An 11903-nucleotide genomic window follows, 5' to 3' on the forward strand; every position below is an offset into this window, starting at 1 on the left:
AAGCACGTGGTAGCTGCGCAGTGACGTCATATGGGCATTAGCCAATGAAGGTCCATGGACAGGGGAACCAACAAGTTCATTCTCACACATTCTCAGCTGTGTGTCCCTAGTCTTAACACCCTAGAAGGAAAAGTTACAGTGTCACTCAATGCTTCTGAGCTGCACTTACTACAAATAGAAAATCCTATGTTTCCACTTTTTTGTGAACTTTTATGAAATATCTACTGCTATGAGTTACTCTATCTTACCTGTTGCTCCACTACTGTCTCTCCCTCACTCTGACTTCCTGCCTGTAGCCTCTGATGTGCCTGTATTGGATCAATGTATTCACAACTGACTGCATATTGTGAATACATTGCACAATATGCAATGTATTCACATTGCATATGTGAATACGCAATGTGGTATCAATCATGATATCATACATGATTGGTATCATGTATGGTATCATCATGAGATGATACCATACATGATACCAATGTATGGTATCATCATGAGATGATACCATACATTGCAATCTAAAAAAAGTTTTATCATACAGAATAAAATTTTTTTACCAACTAATCTCTAATAACTTCTAATAACAGGGCAATACATATTTCACTACATTAATTTCAGACCTTATCTGAATTTCTTCAGCCTCTGCACCTTTCATTGCTTCAACTTCATCACTACTCTCCTGATAATTATTACATTTCTAATATACAGTTAACCCTCGCTATAAAGTGCTTCATCTTTCGCGGCCTTGCTATTTCTCAATTTTTTTAGTGCAGTTTTGTATGTTTTTTTCTTTTTACAGTGTATGAACGCGCATTGTGCTCTGCAGCCTGACTGGCTGTCGATCAACCGCCACTGTCCCTTGTCTCTGTCCAGTACAGAATTTGTTCGGCTTGGCAAATTTACATTACAGTTCTCTAATATAATCGATCATGTCTGTTTGAAAGAATGTTCTTGCTCAAAAGAAAAAAGAGCACCAACCAAAGGTCGCGTTAACAAAATATTTTCTGTATTTGACCGTTTATTTTTTTTAAATGACGGGAAACTTTTAAGCACGTCCTTCATTTGACAGGTTATAATTAACACCCTTGACTGGTGCACATGCACAGACATTTTAGACTTTACACAATTAATCAATTAATTTAAAAAAATCCTTTCTGAATATCATCTCATGGACACTGAACTAAATGCGTCTTTCTGACCGGGAGCTGACAGCGTGTTGAAGAGTTATGGACTTTGGAGCTTTTATAAACGCATTCCAAACCTTTGGCTGAAATGGCGCGTTTAATTCCAGTCTGCAGTACATACAGAACGGAGAAAACTAAAGAGTTTTCAATGTTGTGTTAATCTATTTATAGTCTAAACAGAGGAGCCGGCAGTTTATCTTGAGGAAATAAAGGTGCATAAGTTAATTAGATCATAACATGTGCAGTGCGCTGTACAACCAATGCATGCAGCTTCACCGCTGTGAAGAATTAAACTTAACTCACCCTTGGGTTTTAACTAATGGAGCTGGAAGACGCTCAGGAGCGCGGCAGGTGTAACATCTGTTCATTTCGGGGAAGCGAAACCACGCAACCAAAAATACCAAATCCTTGTAAAAGCGCACGCCCGGACCACGCACTGGGTAAAAGGCTCGCAGAGTCCAATTGATCGGTTTGGATCAGGCAGATCCAACTGGCAGATTTCTCTGCAGATGCGGACCAGGAGGAATTTGTGAGACTGTGCGTTCAGACCGCAGCAGTTAAGTGATCATAATTTAAGTGGAGTTGTATAATTTCAGTTATTATAAGTTGTTGGGGCCACAGTCAGTGGTTTTTGTCTCTATGGAGAAAAAGTTAGATGCGTTTATTTGCTTTATGTGTGATGGGACCTGGATTCAACGTTCAACTAGGTGAATATTAACCAAACCGCATAAAAATGTGGCTAAATAGCCGATGTTAATATGATTATAATTTGATGGGTAAAAGTACATGACAGATTTTTTAAAATGCTATAGGTCAGGATAACCTATAGCGAATCATTTGAGCCCAAATTTGTAAAGATGAGCATATCAACCTCATCAATTTCTTTTTTGTTGAACAAAATGAATGGACAAAACTACAGAAGAAAAGAAAAAGACAAACATTAAAAGGACTGAACTGGACAAATGTAATTAGCAAAGGAATTAGATCCATATACCCGTATTGCTCTTCTGCTTTTAAAAGGCATCAACTGAAGGTGTTGGGCTCTACCAAACCTGGCCCACAGTTTCGATGTACAGGCTACTGCAGATTTGATGACTGCCCTGTGAAAGTGAATGTAGAAATAGCTAACGACTTGAAGGCAACTGTTAACTTTGAAGGGGACCAGAGCGTGCACCGTGCAACACAGATTGTACGGAGACCAGTACGTGCAGATTGTAGAGATGACATGGCCCAAAAACTTGAAAACGCACTTCCAGGAACAATGCATCTGAACATGCTAAAAAATATTAAAAAATATTTCTTTTGAGGCTAGAAAACAACATCGACTTCACAAGAACGAAATAAGTCTGCAGAAAATGTGATGAAAAATGCTAAGGAAATGTGCAGGAAATAGTAAGTTTTTCTTACTTTTCAGAAATGTCGGTTATTTTATGGTGTTTGACGATGATGCAGTAAAGTTTACTAATATAGCCATGGATTCATCTGTTTTTACATAACTTACCGAAGGGAGCCATGGAGAAATACCCAACCGTTCCAAGAGGGTGGTAAGCCCGTGAGGGTTGAACTTTTGCTACAGGGCTGCCCTCTGCTATCTGCATGGACTCACACAATGGTTGTTCATGGAGAGCCGCTAAATTCAAAATTAAATTAATAAATAAATAAATACTTTTATTAAAAATATATAAAAAAGGTTTTGTGACACTTTTATTCTCTAAAGTAATTTTATGTATTTTCCATTTTGGGGCAGTATAGACAATTCAAACATGAAGGATGTTCTCATTTTTACATGTTACACAAAATATTTTCTGTTGAGTGGTTATATCTGTTCAATGTCCACAAATATTTAAGCCTACGAGATTTTTTTTTGTGGTACACTGACATCTAAAGTCGGTTATTTTATGGTGTTTGACAAAGATACAGTGAAGTTTACTAATATAACCATTGATTCATTCGTTTGCTGTTTTTTTTTTCTTTTTTACATGAGTGTTTAATAAACTTACTGAGGACAGCCACGAACAAACACTCAACCGCTCCGATAGAGTGGTAAGCGTGCGAGGGTCGAACTTATGCTACAGGGCTGCCCTCTGCTGCCTGCATGGACTCTTATAACGGTTGTTTATGGAGAGCTGTTAAATACAAAATTAAATAAGTACTTTTATTAAAAACTATTTTAAAAATTTGTGACACTTTTATTCTCCATAGATATTTTCTGTACTTTCCATTTTGGGGCAATATGGGCAACTCAAACATGTAGGATGTTCTCATTTTTACGGGTAGCATAAAATATTTTTTTTGAGTGGTGATATCTGTTCAATATCCACAAATATTTAAGCCTCTGAGGTGTTTTTTATTTTTCTGGTACACTGACTTAAAATTAGTCATTTGGACAAATTGATATTGACTAGAGGTGGACTGGTTGACACAAAATATTGATATTGAAACAAAGTTTCGGATTGGTACTTATGTAATGACATTGATACCTTAGTTTAAGATTACCTCTTGAAATTTTATTTTATTGTGTTGTAATTTATCAACTCTATTAGAATATATTGCTTTTGTCATAAAGTGGTTTGCTTGAGGTGAGGATGCAGGATGTAGGTTGTGATGAAGATGAATATTTAATGATGAAAATCAAAGGCACAGAACAGCATGACAAGGATTGACCAGAGACAAGGACAACAGGTGGGTTTAAATACACAAGGGGTAATCAAGGGGATGAGACACACCTGGGAAACAATCAACGGGGAAGACGCAGAGACACAGGGAGCAAACTGAACACAAAAAACTCCAAAAACAAATACACAGAAACACGATCATGACAGCTTTGATTTGCTCTCAAAAAATATTTTTTTATACTTTACCTTTTCAGAAAACAATGCACACACACTTGTTTTGTTATTGACACTTGTTATTTGCCGTTTGAGTCCCTAAATATAAAATCACCCTGAACCTAAAACCAATTTTGTTCCTGTTACCAAAAGCTTCTAAAATTTGATTTTGCATAGTTTTGCTAGTATTTTTATTATTGCTTTTTTTTTTAAATTTTGTCCTAATGAGGATACCGTATTCGAGTCTTTTTATGGTTTTTAATGTAATGTTTTGAGTATTGGACCATTTCGAATCATGTGTTACGACCAGTCTAGAGGTGGCCAGGTCGCAACATGAAGGATCCATCCTCTTCAGATCTCAACACCACTTCAGCGAAGTTGAACAGTTGATTATTATTTTAAAAAAAGATGTATTTTTGATAAAGATGTCACAATCGGAGTAGTTGGCTTCAGTGAGCTATAGCCGAAAACAACAAACAAAAGGAAACCATCTAAATAGTAACAGAAACTTACCTAATTGAAAGTAAATAAACCAAAAGACAAAAATTTACCTTCCTAAGAAAAACATGAGAAAATTAAGAAAACAAACAGCAGCTCACTCCTACGCTCCAGAACTCTGACAACAGATGAACAAAAGAAAGAGGTGTGGCCGGTGGAGATGAGTAGAGGATGGAACACAGGAAGTCCGCTTCAACAGCTTTTATGTCCATCACCCCGGAAAGCAGCCAATTATAAGCCATTTCATTTCAGTGTTTTGTACCTGTGGCACATCTGAACACTGCAGGACAGCGGCCCTTGAGGACTGGAGTTTGACATCCCTCCAAAGAATTCTGAATATCTCTGTAGCTATGTTGTTTGACAACGGAAATTAATAATTTAATATTGGACTTTAAAAAAAATCATCAATGAAGTTAGTTGTACAATTAAGTCTTTATTGTAATGTGTTACCTTTTTAAAAAACATAGAGGTCAATATTATTTAAGCCTCTGCCTCAAACATCTTCTTTCTACCGTCCATCCCGGCTTTATCTTCGATTTTCTTCCTCCAGTCACCTGTCTGCTTCTCCTGACAGCAACATAAACACAGCTTTCACAGTTCTGTCATAAACAGTCTTTCTGTTGAAGTTGCTAGCATCTGCTGCACTCACCTCCTCTTTCAGCTCCTTTTTCACCTGCTTCAGGTTGGCTCTCAGATCTAGGGACACTTTATGTTTGGAGCCCAGCAGGGCAGCCAACATGGCATCGGCCGACATCCTCACCCTCCTCAGAGTGGGCTTCTTAAACCTGCCGTTCAGATCCTGGACCTTCATCTTCAGGTCATCAATCTGGCACAGATAAATACTCAGGTGTTGACAATCAGTCCAGATGGCACTTTTAAACCAAATTTTAGCCATCTAAATTATCCGGTTTGACCATTTTATTGCATTATGATGTTAAACCTAGCAATCTAAATGATTAAAAGTATACTTTTTCAAAAATAATGAAGCTATTCTATTAATATAGAAAAATTAATTTATTAACTAGAAAAACCTCTTTGTCGCATTTCTTCACTTTCATCTCCATGTCATATCGTTCCTCATCCACCAAATCGATCTGCTTGTGAAGTTGCCGACACAGCTCCTGGTGAAACAGAGCAACAGTGAGCTTTATGGTCCAAAAGTAAGAAGATCAATCCTCAGAATAATCTATGCCATTGCTTGTTTAGATATCTAATAACAGCCAGTACAAATATTGGTTAAAAAGCACAAACAGGATTAGGGTTGTCTTCTACTATTTGGTGTTAAGTTCATGAAAAATGTGCTGATTATTTATTTAATTGTCAGAAGTTAAACACTTTAATGCCTAAATCCAACTTTTTAGTAAGAGTTAACAATTATCTTTATTTTGACATTCACAGCATGTTGGGAATTTAGATTAATACCAGTTGCATCAGGTTATTTGGCTAATAAGCTGCTAATGCAAGTAATTTAACTTGCATTAGCAGCTTATTAGCAGCTTACTTGCATTAGCTTATTTAACTAATGAATATGGAGTGTGTACAAAGTTGGAAATTATTTAAAGATACAAACAAAAGGAGGTACAGGTATTTCAAAATTCTATTTTGAAAAAATATTTTGTTTACCTGGAGCTCCAGGGTGCATTGTGGGAAGGAGAAGGTGGGGCAGTTCTCCCTCATGTACGCCATTTTCTCCTCCTCGGCCTGCCGGGCCTCCTCCTCCAGCATTTCTTTGCCGATCTGGAGCAGCAGACTCTGCCAGGAGAAATGGAAACATGCAGCTAAAGCTGTTCAAACACCTGTTCACTTATTTACAGAGAGGTCAAAAACTCCCATTTAGATTTCTCCTCTATATGCTTCCATGTCGAACTGGAATGTTTCAGATCATTAAACAAAATTAGTCTCAGACTTCCTGAGAAATTTTAATGATGATTTAATTTATCAGTTAAAATAATGGTTAACGGGTTTAGCCTAACCTTAATCATTAGAAAATACCTTGTGATGTTATGGAAGTAAATCAGTTGTCAGTCAGCTGTTGTCAGTCAGTTGCTATAGCAACGTGGCTGCATGTAGCGTAGCTGACACAGAGAGCGAGACAAAAGAATATGAGAGGTTTTGTACTGTTTTCCAATTATTTTTCTGCGTTATTTTTCCCTTTACTGTGGCGCATTGCAGTAAATGGATAATTCAAGCTTAATTTTTGTTAATCAAATTGTTCCACAGATGGATGGCAAGTAAAAGAATTGTATTTTTGCTAAATTTTCAGATGTAGACAAAATCTTCTTCAATTGTTAGTTTTTCTGAGTTGATGCACTTTTGGAGTAATTTTGGTAGTCTACCTTTACATGGGAAGATTACTCTGATTCTTTTCTGTTTTTTTATAACATTTTGTGGAGGTAATTGTTTTTTATAATTGGATCAGGATGATTTAGATAGATGTTTTTAATCGAATTAATAAACAAAGACTCCTGTGATGGTCTGAAACATACGATATTTGAGCCATTGTAAACAGAAAAAAAAAAGTAGTAAACTTCCACCAAGAATCTTAGAGATGTCGATGTTAATCTAAGAAATGAAAAAAGACAAGGACATTTCTGAGTTACAAAAAGTAAAAAAAAATTATGAGGAAAAACTTTTAGATTAGTTTCGAAAGAAATTTTTTGCAAGAAAAGGTTTTTTTTTTTTTTAGAATTTTCCAATTAACCTTAGATGTTTTTTTTTAGGTAAAACTTGTAAATTTCTATGTTTCAAAAGTAAAAAATTGTGAGAACAAACTCAGAACGTTTCAGATTAATTTCAGAAATTTTCTAGGCCTGGAAATTTTGGAGTTTTAGAAGTTGCAAATTTGGGGAAAAGACTCAAGTATTTTGAGATCAGTCTCAGAATTTTTTTAGGAGAAACTTAGGAATTTCTAAATTTCAAAAGTAGAAAATTTGAGACAGAAATAAGAATTTTTTTTTAGATTAATCTCAAATATTTTCTGGGAAAAACTTTTAAATTCCTGCATTTTAAGGGCCAAAAATTTTATGAAACTTACTCCTCCTTTGTCTCTCCCTATAATGGCCATAACACACTGAAACATTTAATTATGAATTGAAAAAAAAGTAAAAATCAGATTGTTAACACCAACATTAGAAATACCTTGAGATGGTTTCTGCGGCTCAGTGGCATCTTCTTCCTTCCAAAACAAAACGGATAATGTGAAGCTTTGGAACAGATTTTCGGGGTTTATTTTAAATCAAAGACAGTCATCCTTAAACAGAGACTTACTCAGCCATCTTCCCTGCAGCTGATTCCTTCCTGCTGTCTGTGTGTAAAAAGAGATGAATTAAACCTCCACGGGTTTCTGGTGTCTTTATAGACGTGGGGTTCTGAGTATGTGAGTGCGCGCGCACGCGTGTGTGTGTGTGTGCGCGCGCGCGCGTTTGTTTGTAATACCTTGTGGGGACTATTTTCCTGACATATACTACGTTGTTGGGACCAACTGCTCCTTGTGGGGACCGAAGCCTGGTCCCCACAAGGGGAAACTCAGTTTTTGGGTCAGGGGTCAGAGTAAGGGCTAAGGTATGAATTGAGTTTTGGTTAGGGTTAGGGTTAGCCACGCAAACATTGGTGTGTGTGTGTGTGTGTGTGTGTGTGTGTGTGTGTGTGTGTGTTTGAGATGAGGCAGGGCCAGTTGTCTGAAATCAAGGTCCAAAGGTTGACTGCAACAGCTGAGCCTGAAACAAACATCTGAAGAATTTCTTCTCTGCACAATAGTGGAGCATCGACTGATTTAGCTCAGTTTAGTTAAATCATTTGGGCAAAGTTTGAGGAAAACCTACTTTATGACTAAATATGCAGAGTGAGTCCTCAGTTATACATGATTTTTATGTGTTTTCCTTCCAATTGGTGAGAATTTCCTGTCATCTTTTTCCTGAGCGTTAGTGATCCTGACTATTTGATGGTGTTTCATAGTTTTGGAGTGGCTGCTGATGGACCAGAAAAAGCCTCCAAGCAGCTGTCATGTCTAAACTTGGAGGATCTTTTTCCTTTTTCTGGTTCTCACATTAAGCAGCTGCTCAAACTGCAACCTGGGAGGCGAAGGAAAATTAGAACAGCTAAATATTTTCACTGTGCTGCCCCATAACGTCTGATGTTCGATGGCAATGAGTTCTGTGGCGGAAAATTCTGTTATCAGATATTACAAATTTTAAACACAATTCCCCCCTATTATTGTAATAAAATATATAATATTTTATGATACATCAGCATATGAAATATTGCAGTGCCAAGTGCTTTATCTGGTTCGGTATTCTGGTTCTAATCATTACTCTTGATATTTTATTTTCATAATTTTTGTTTGACATTAATTAAATTAGGATGCTTTATTTTTTAGCTCTTTCATTCTAAAATAAATGAATATTATTGATGTAAATGTTCCTTGTGAAATAAAAGTTTAAATATTTAAAAAAATGTTTTAAATGTGGAGCTTATTTTGTCAATCACATTTTTGTTCATGATGTTTTATTTAGTCATTTTTATTTTTTAATCTTTGTCCACCGTGCAGCGGGGGGTGTTGAACCGTTAGATAAGGCTGCTGCATGTTGATGTTCCCGCTAAAACCAAGTTCACATGGAACAATTCACCTCCACATCACAGGGGAGCAAATAGAGCCGGTGTTCTGTAAAAAGAACCAGTATTCCCACGCCCACTGTCCCGAGCTCTGACAGGTGGTCAGTCCCAAGTAACCGGATTCAGAAAACCTCACCTGCACACAGAGATCTCACCTTAAGGAATAAAATGAGAAACTGATCTTAAAGTTTTCGATTCCCGGACGAAATATTGGCTAAAACAAAAACAAATTCGTGAACACTTATTTACACTGACCTACATTGTTATGGAGAATTAGTTTTCTCTGATATACATTCTGATATAGATTTTTATGTTGTCTTGTTTATAGAAATGCAAGGTAGGTGTCTGTGTATATATGAATTTTTAACCTTTGATATTACTGTCTCTAAATAAAGGCACAAAAGAAATGAATTTTCCCCACAGCGAGTCACGTGATAGTGTGACGTCATGACAATCCTGTGATACCGAAGTGAAATTAGGAAGAAGAATCACCGCTCAGACTAGGCAGTTACCTCGTCAAAAATAAAGACGAACCCCTGCGGTTTCGTGAACAGAAGCGAACCGGGTTTTGGAGCCACTGGACCTCCCAGCTACCGAGCCAACATGACGGCAGCGGTGTTTTTCGGCTGCACATTCATCGCCTTCGGCCCAGCCGTCTCCCTGTTCCTGTTCACCATCGCCCGGGAGCCGCTGAGGGTCATTTTCCTTATAGCAGGGTGAGAAAGCAGTTTCATTTGAGGTTTTTGTTGGTGCTAAAATAGTTTATGGAGTATTTTTCTGTCAGTTCACTGAACGAAATAAAATAAAAACGTGCTAACTATCGCTGCTAACCGGCTAGCTAACTCTCTTGGGCTGCTAATGATAGCTTTTGTTTACTTCCCGTTTAAACCCCAAGTGCATGAATGTATTCACCCACTATTAGAAACATGAATTTGTCATGATTACACTAAAAACTGTATATTTACAATCGAAAAGACACTAATTTTAATTTAAAAAATAAAAATTGTAGGTATTTAGAAGAAACGAGGCAAGCTAACACTTTGTCCGATATTGGAAATACGCCTCAGACCAGATCTCCTTTATTCAAGTACAAGCGACCGAACTGCTTGTACCTAACTGCTGTGTATAATTGCAATCCTTGATATTTAATGTCTTGCACGTTTTAAATGTTTCTAGTTATGAGGGATATGCAGCAAATATTGCGAAGTAATCTCATTAGATAATACCAAAATTTGATTTTTTGATCTAATTGCAAAAAGCTTTAGTAGTAAACTGGCATTGCAAAACACCCAGAACACATTATACTGCACTGCATGCTTTACTTTTATTTGAGTAATTTTATTAGGAAACATCGCTACTCTTACTTGAGTAAAGTTTCTGGGTTGTCTACCCACTGAATGAAAAACAAACATGTTTTGTATTGAAGGAAACAGATTTGGAAACATTTTCTTTTGCCTGATTGTCATTTTTTTGTTACTTATATTATGTATTATTGTCATTTGTCCCTAAATACCAATATTTTCTCTTGAATTAAATTTTTATCTGTTTGATTATGTAATTTTTAAATATGAAATAATTGATCATTTGATCAGTTACTCAGTAACTTGAGTCAACTTTTTGTCAAGTACCTTTTTACTCTTACTTGAGTAATTTCTTGGATACGTTTCACTTTTATTTGAGTAAAAACATGTTGCAGTAGTGCTACTCTTATTTGAGTAAAACTTTGGGGTACATCCTGTATCCGCTCCAGGGTTTCCCCCAGAAAACTTGCTAAGCCCGGTGGTCGGGGCGTCAAGGAGGTCCACCGTATTTTTGTATTAAAAGATGTTAAGTTGAAAGGAAATGTAAAAGTATTACTATTATGGGAAAACATCTCCAGTGAAATGCTATTTAAATCCACAACTAGTCTAAAAACAACAAATTTGCACTTCTGTTTAATCCAAATTAAGTCAGCAGCTCCATCAGGCCCCCAAGAGCTTCAGGGGCCCCAGAAACACTAATATTTTAAAACAGACCACAGATACATAAATGTAACACTTGTTTATTGAGATTAAATTTGATTCAATTGTTTAGGCATACATATATTTAAAGATTTTAAATTGTTAAATATTTAAATGTAAGATTTTAATGGCAAGTTTACTTTGTAAAACTTCAAAGAACAATATTCATAGTTAATTGTTTTGTTAACACAGCAACAATCTGATGCTGTGAGTTTAATCCTTGAATTTACAAATACAAATTAGTAAACTGCGATTATTGCTTTTTAGGCTGGCCAATTAAACTACATTCTCCCATATTTCACTAAATCTAATACAGAAGCTGTTAGAGGTGCTGATGTTTTTAGCAGCAAGAGGGGCCCCTAAATCAAAGTCTGCTCAAGGCCTCATACAGCCTTGGACCGGCCCTGCATGATGAGGTAATCCACTGCACTACGCAGAAATGCGCAACAAACAGGAGATTTAATTCAATGCGGCTAATGTGGCTTTAGTAGCTGTTCCATTTCGTGTCTGTTGAGTTTTTAATAAGCGTCACAGAAACTATTCTGGTTGGTCGAGTTTATGGGACGAGTTTCTCAGATCTCCATACGGCCGTGCGCATTAACTCTAAGTAGACAACGCATTTGATATGGTTTGATGCATCGTGTAACCGGAAAAATAATACTAAAAATAATAATAAAATAATATAAAATCAGCGTGATGCGTGACTCCGAGGAGAGCGTTAAAGCTCCTCACCAGGCTGAACCTGCATGATGAGGTTAGCGCTGCCCGTTATCCACAAACAC

The 11903-nt window shown here is 36.7% G+C and overlaps 2 protein-coding genes across 3 annotated transcripts in view; one reads left to right on the top strand and one right to left on the bottom strand.

The window, feature by feature from the left end:
* Positions 1-4923: 4923 nt before the first annotated feature.
* Positions 4924-7855, bottom strand: LOC106935384 (troponin I, fast skeletal muscle-like). Of its 2 annotated transcripts, XM_015015826.1 has the most exons (6): positions 7778-7855; positions 7649-7685; positions 6134-6262; positions 5542-5631; positions 5160-5336; positions 4924-5077 (listed from the first exon to the last, which is right to left on the bottom strand). In XM_015015826.1, the coding sequence occupies exons 1-6, from the start codon at positions 7783-7785 to the stop codon at positions 4991-4993; spliced, it is 528 nt and encodes a 175-aa protein (XP_014871312.1). In that variant the 5' UTR covers positions 7786-7855; the 3' UTR covers positions 4924-4990. The 2 variants fall into 2 exon arrangements, with proteins under 2 accessions (XP_014871312.1, XP_014871313.1); XM_015015827.1 differs by lacking the exons at positions 7649-7685; positions 7778-7855 and adding an exon at positions 6503-6534.
* A 1689-nt stretch (positions 7856-9544) lies between these two features.
* Positions 9545-11903, top strand: part of aph1b (APH1B gamma secretase subunit) — a 9162-nt gene continuing 6803 nt past the window's right edge. Inside the window, exon 1 of the mRNA XM_015015830.1 lies at positions 9545-9837. Coding sequence (XP_014871316.1) covers positions 9725-9837 — 113 coding nt within the window. The 5' untranslated portion in view covers positions 9545-9724. The remainder of the gene's footprint in view (positions 9838-11903) is intronic.

This window comes from Poecilia latipinna, unplaced genomic scaffold, assembly GCF_001443285.1.
Source record: "Poecilia latipinna isolate Pla-1442-1.1 unplaced genomic scaffold, P_latipinna-1.0 Scaffold1957, whole genome shotgun sequence".
Classification (NCBI taxonomy): domain Eukaryota; kingdom Metazoa; phylum Chordata; class Actinopteri; order Cyprinodontiformes; family Poeciliidae; genus Poecilia; species Poecilia latipinna.

Coding starts and splice junctions, on each gene's coding strand:
- LOC106935384 (XM_015015826.1), bottom strand. Junction 5,632..6,133: donor AATGCACCCTGGAGCTCCAG/GTAAACAAAATA, acceptor CTGTTTCACCAG/GAGCTGTGTCGGCAACTTCA. Junction 5,337..5,541: donor TGAAGAAATGCGACAAAGAG/GTTTTTCTAGTT, acceptor TATCTGTGCCAG/ATTGATGACCTGAAGATGAA.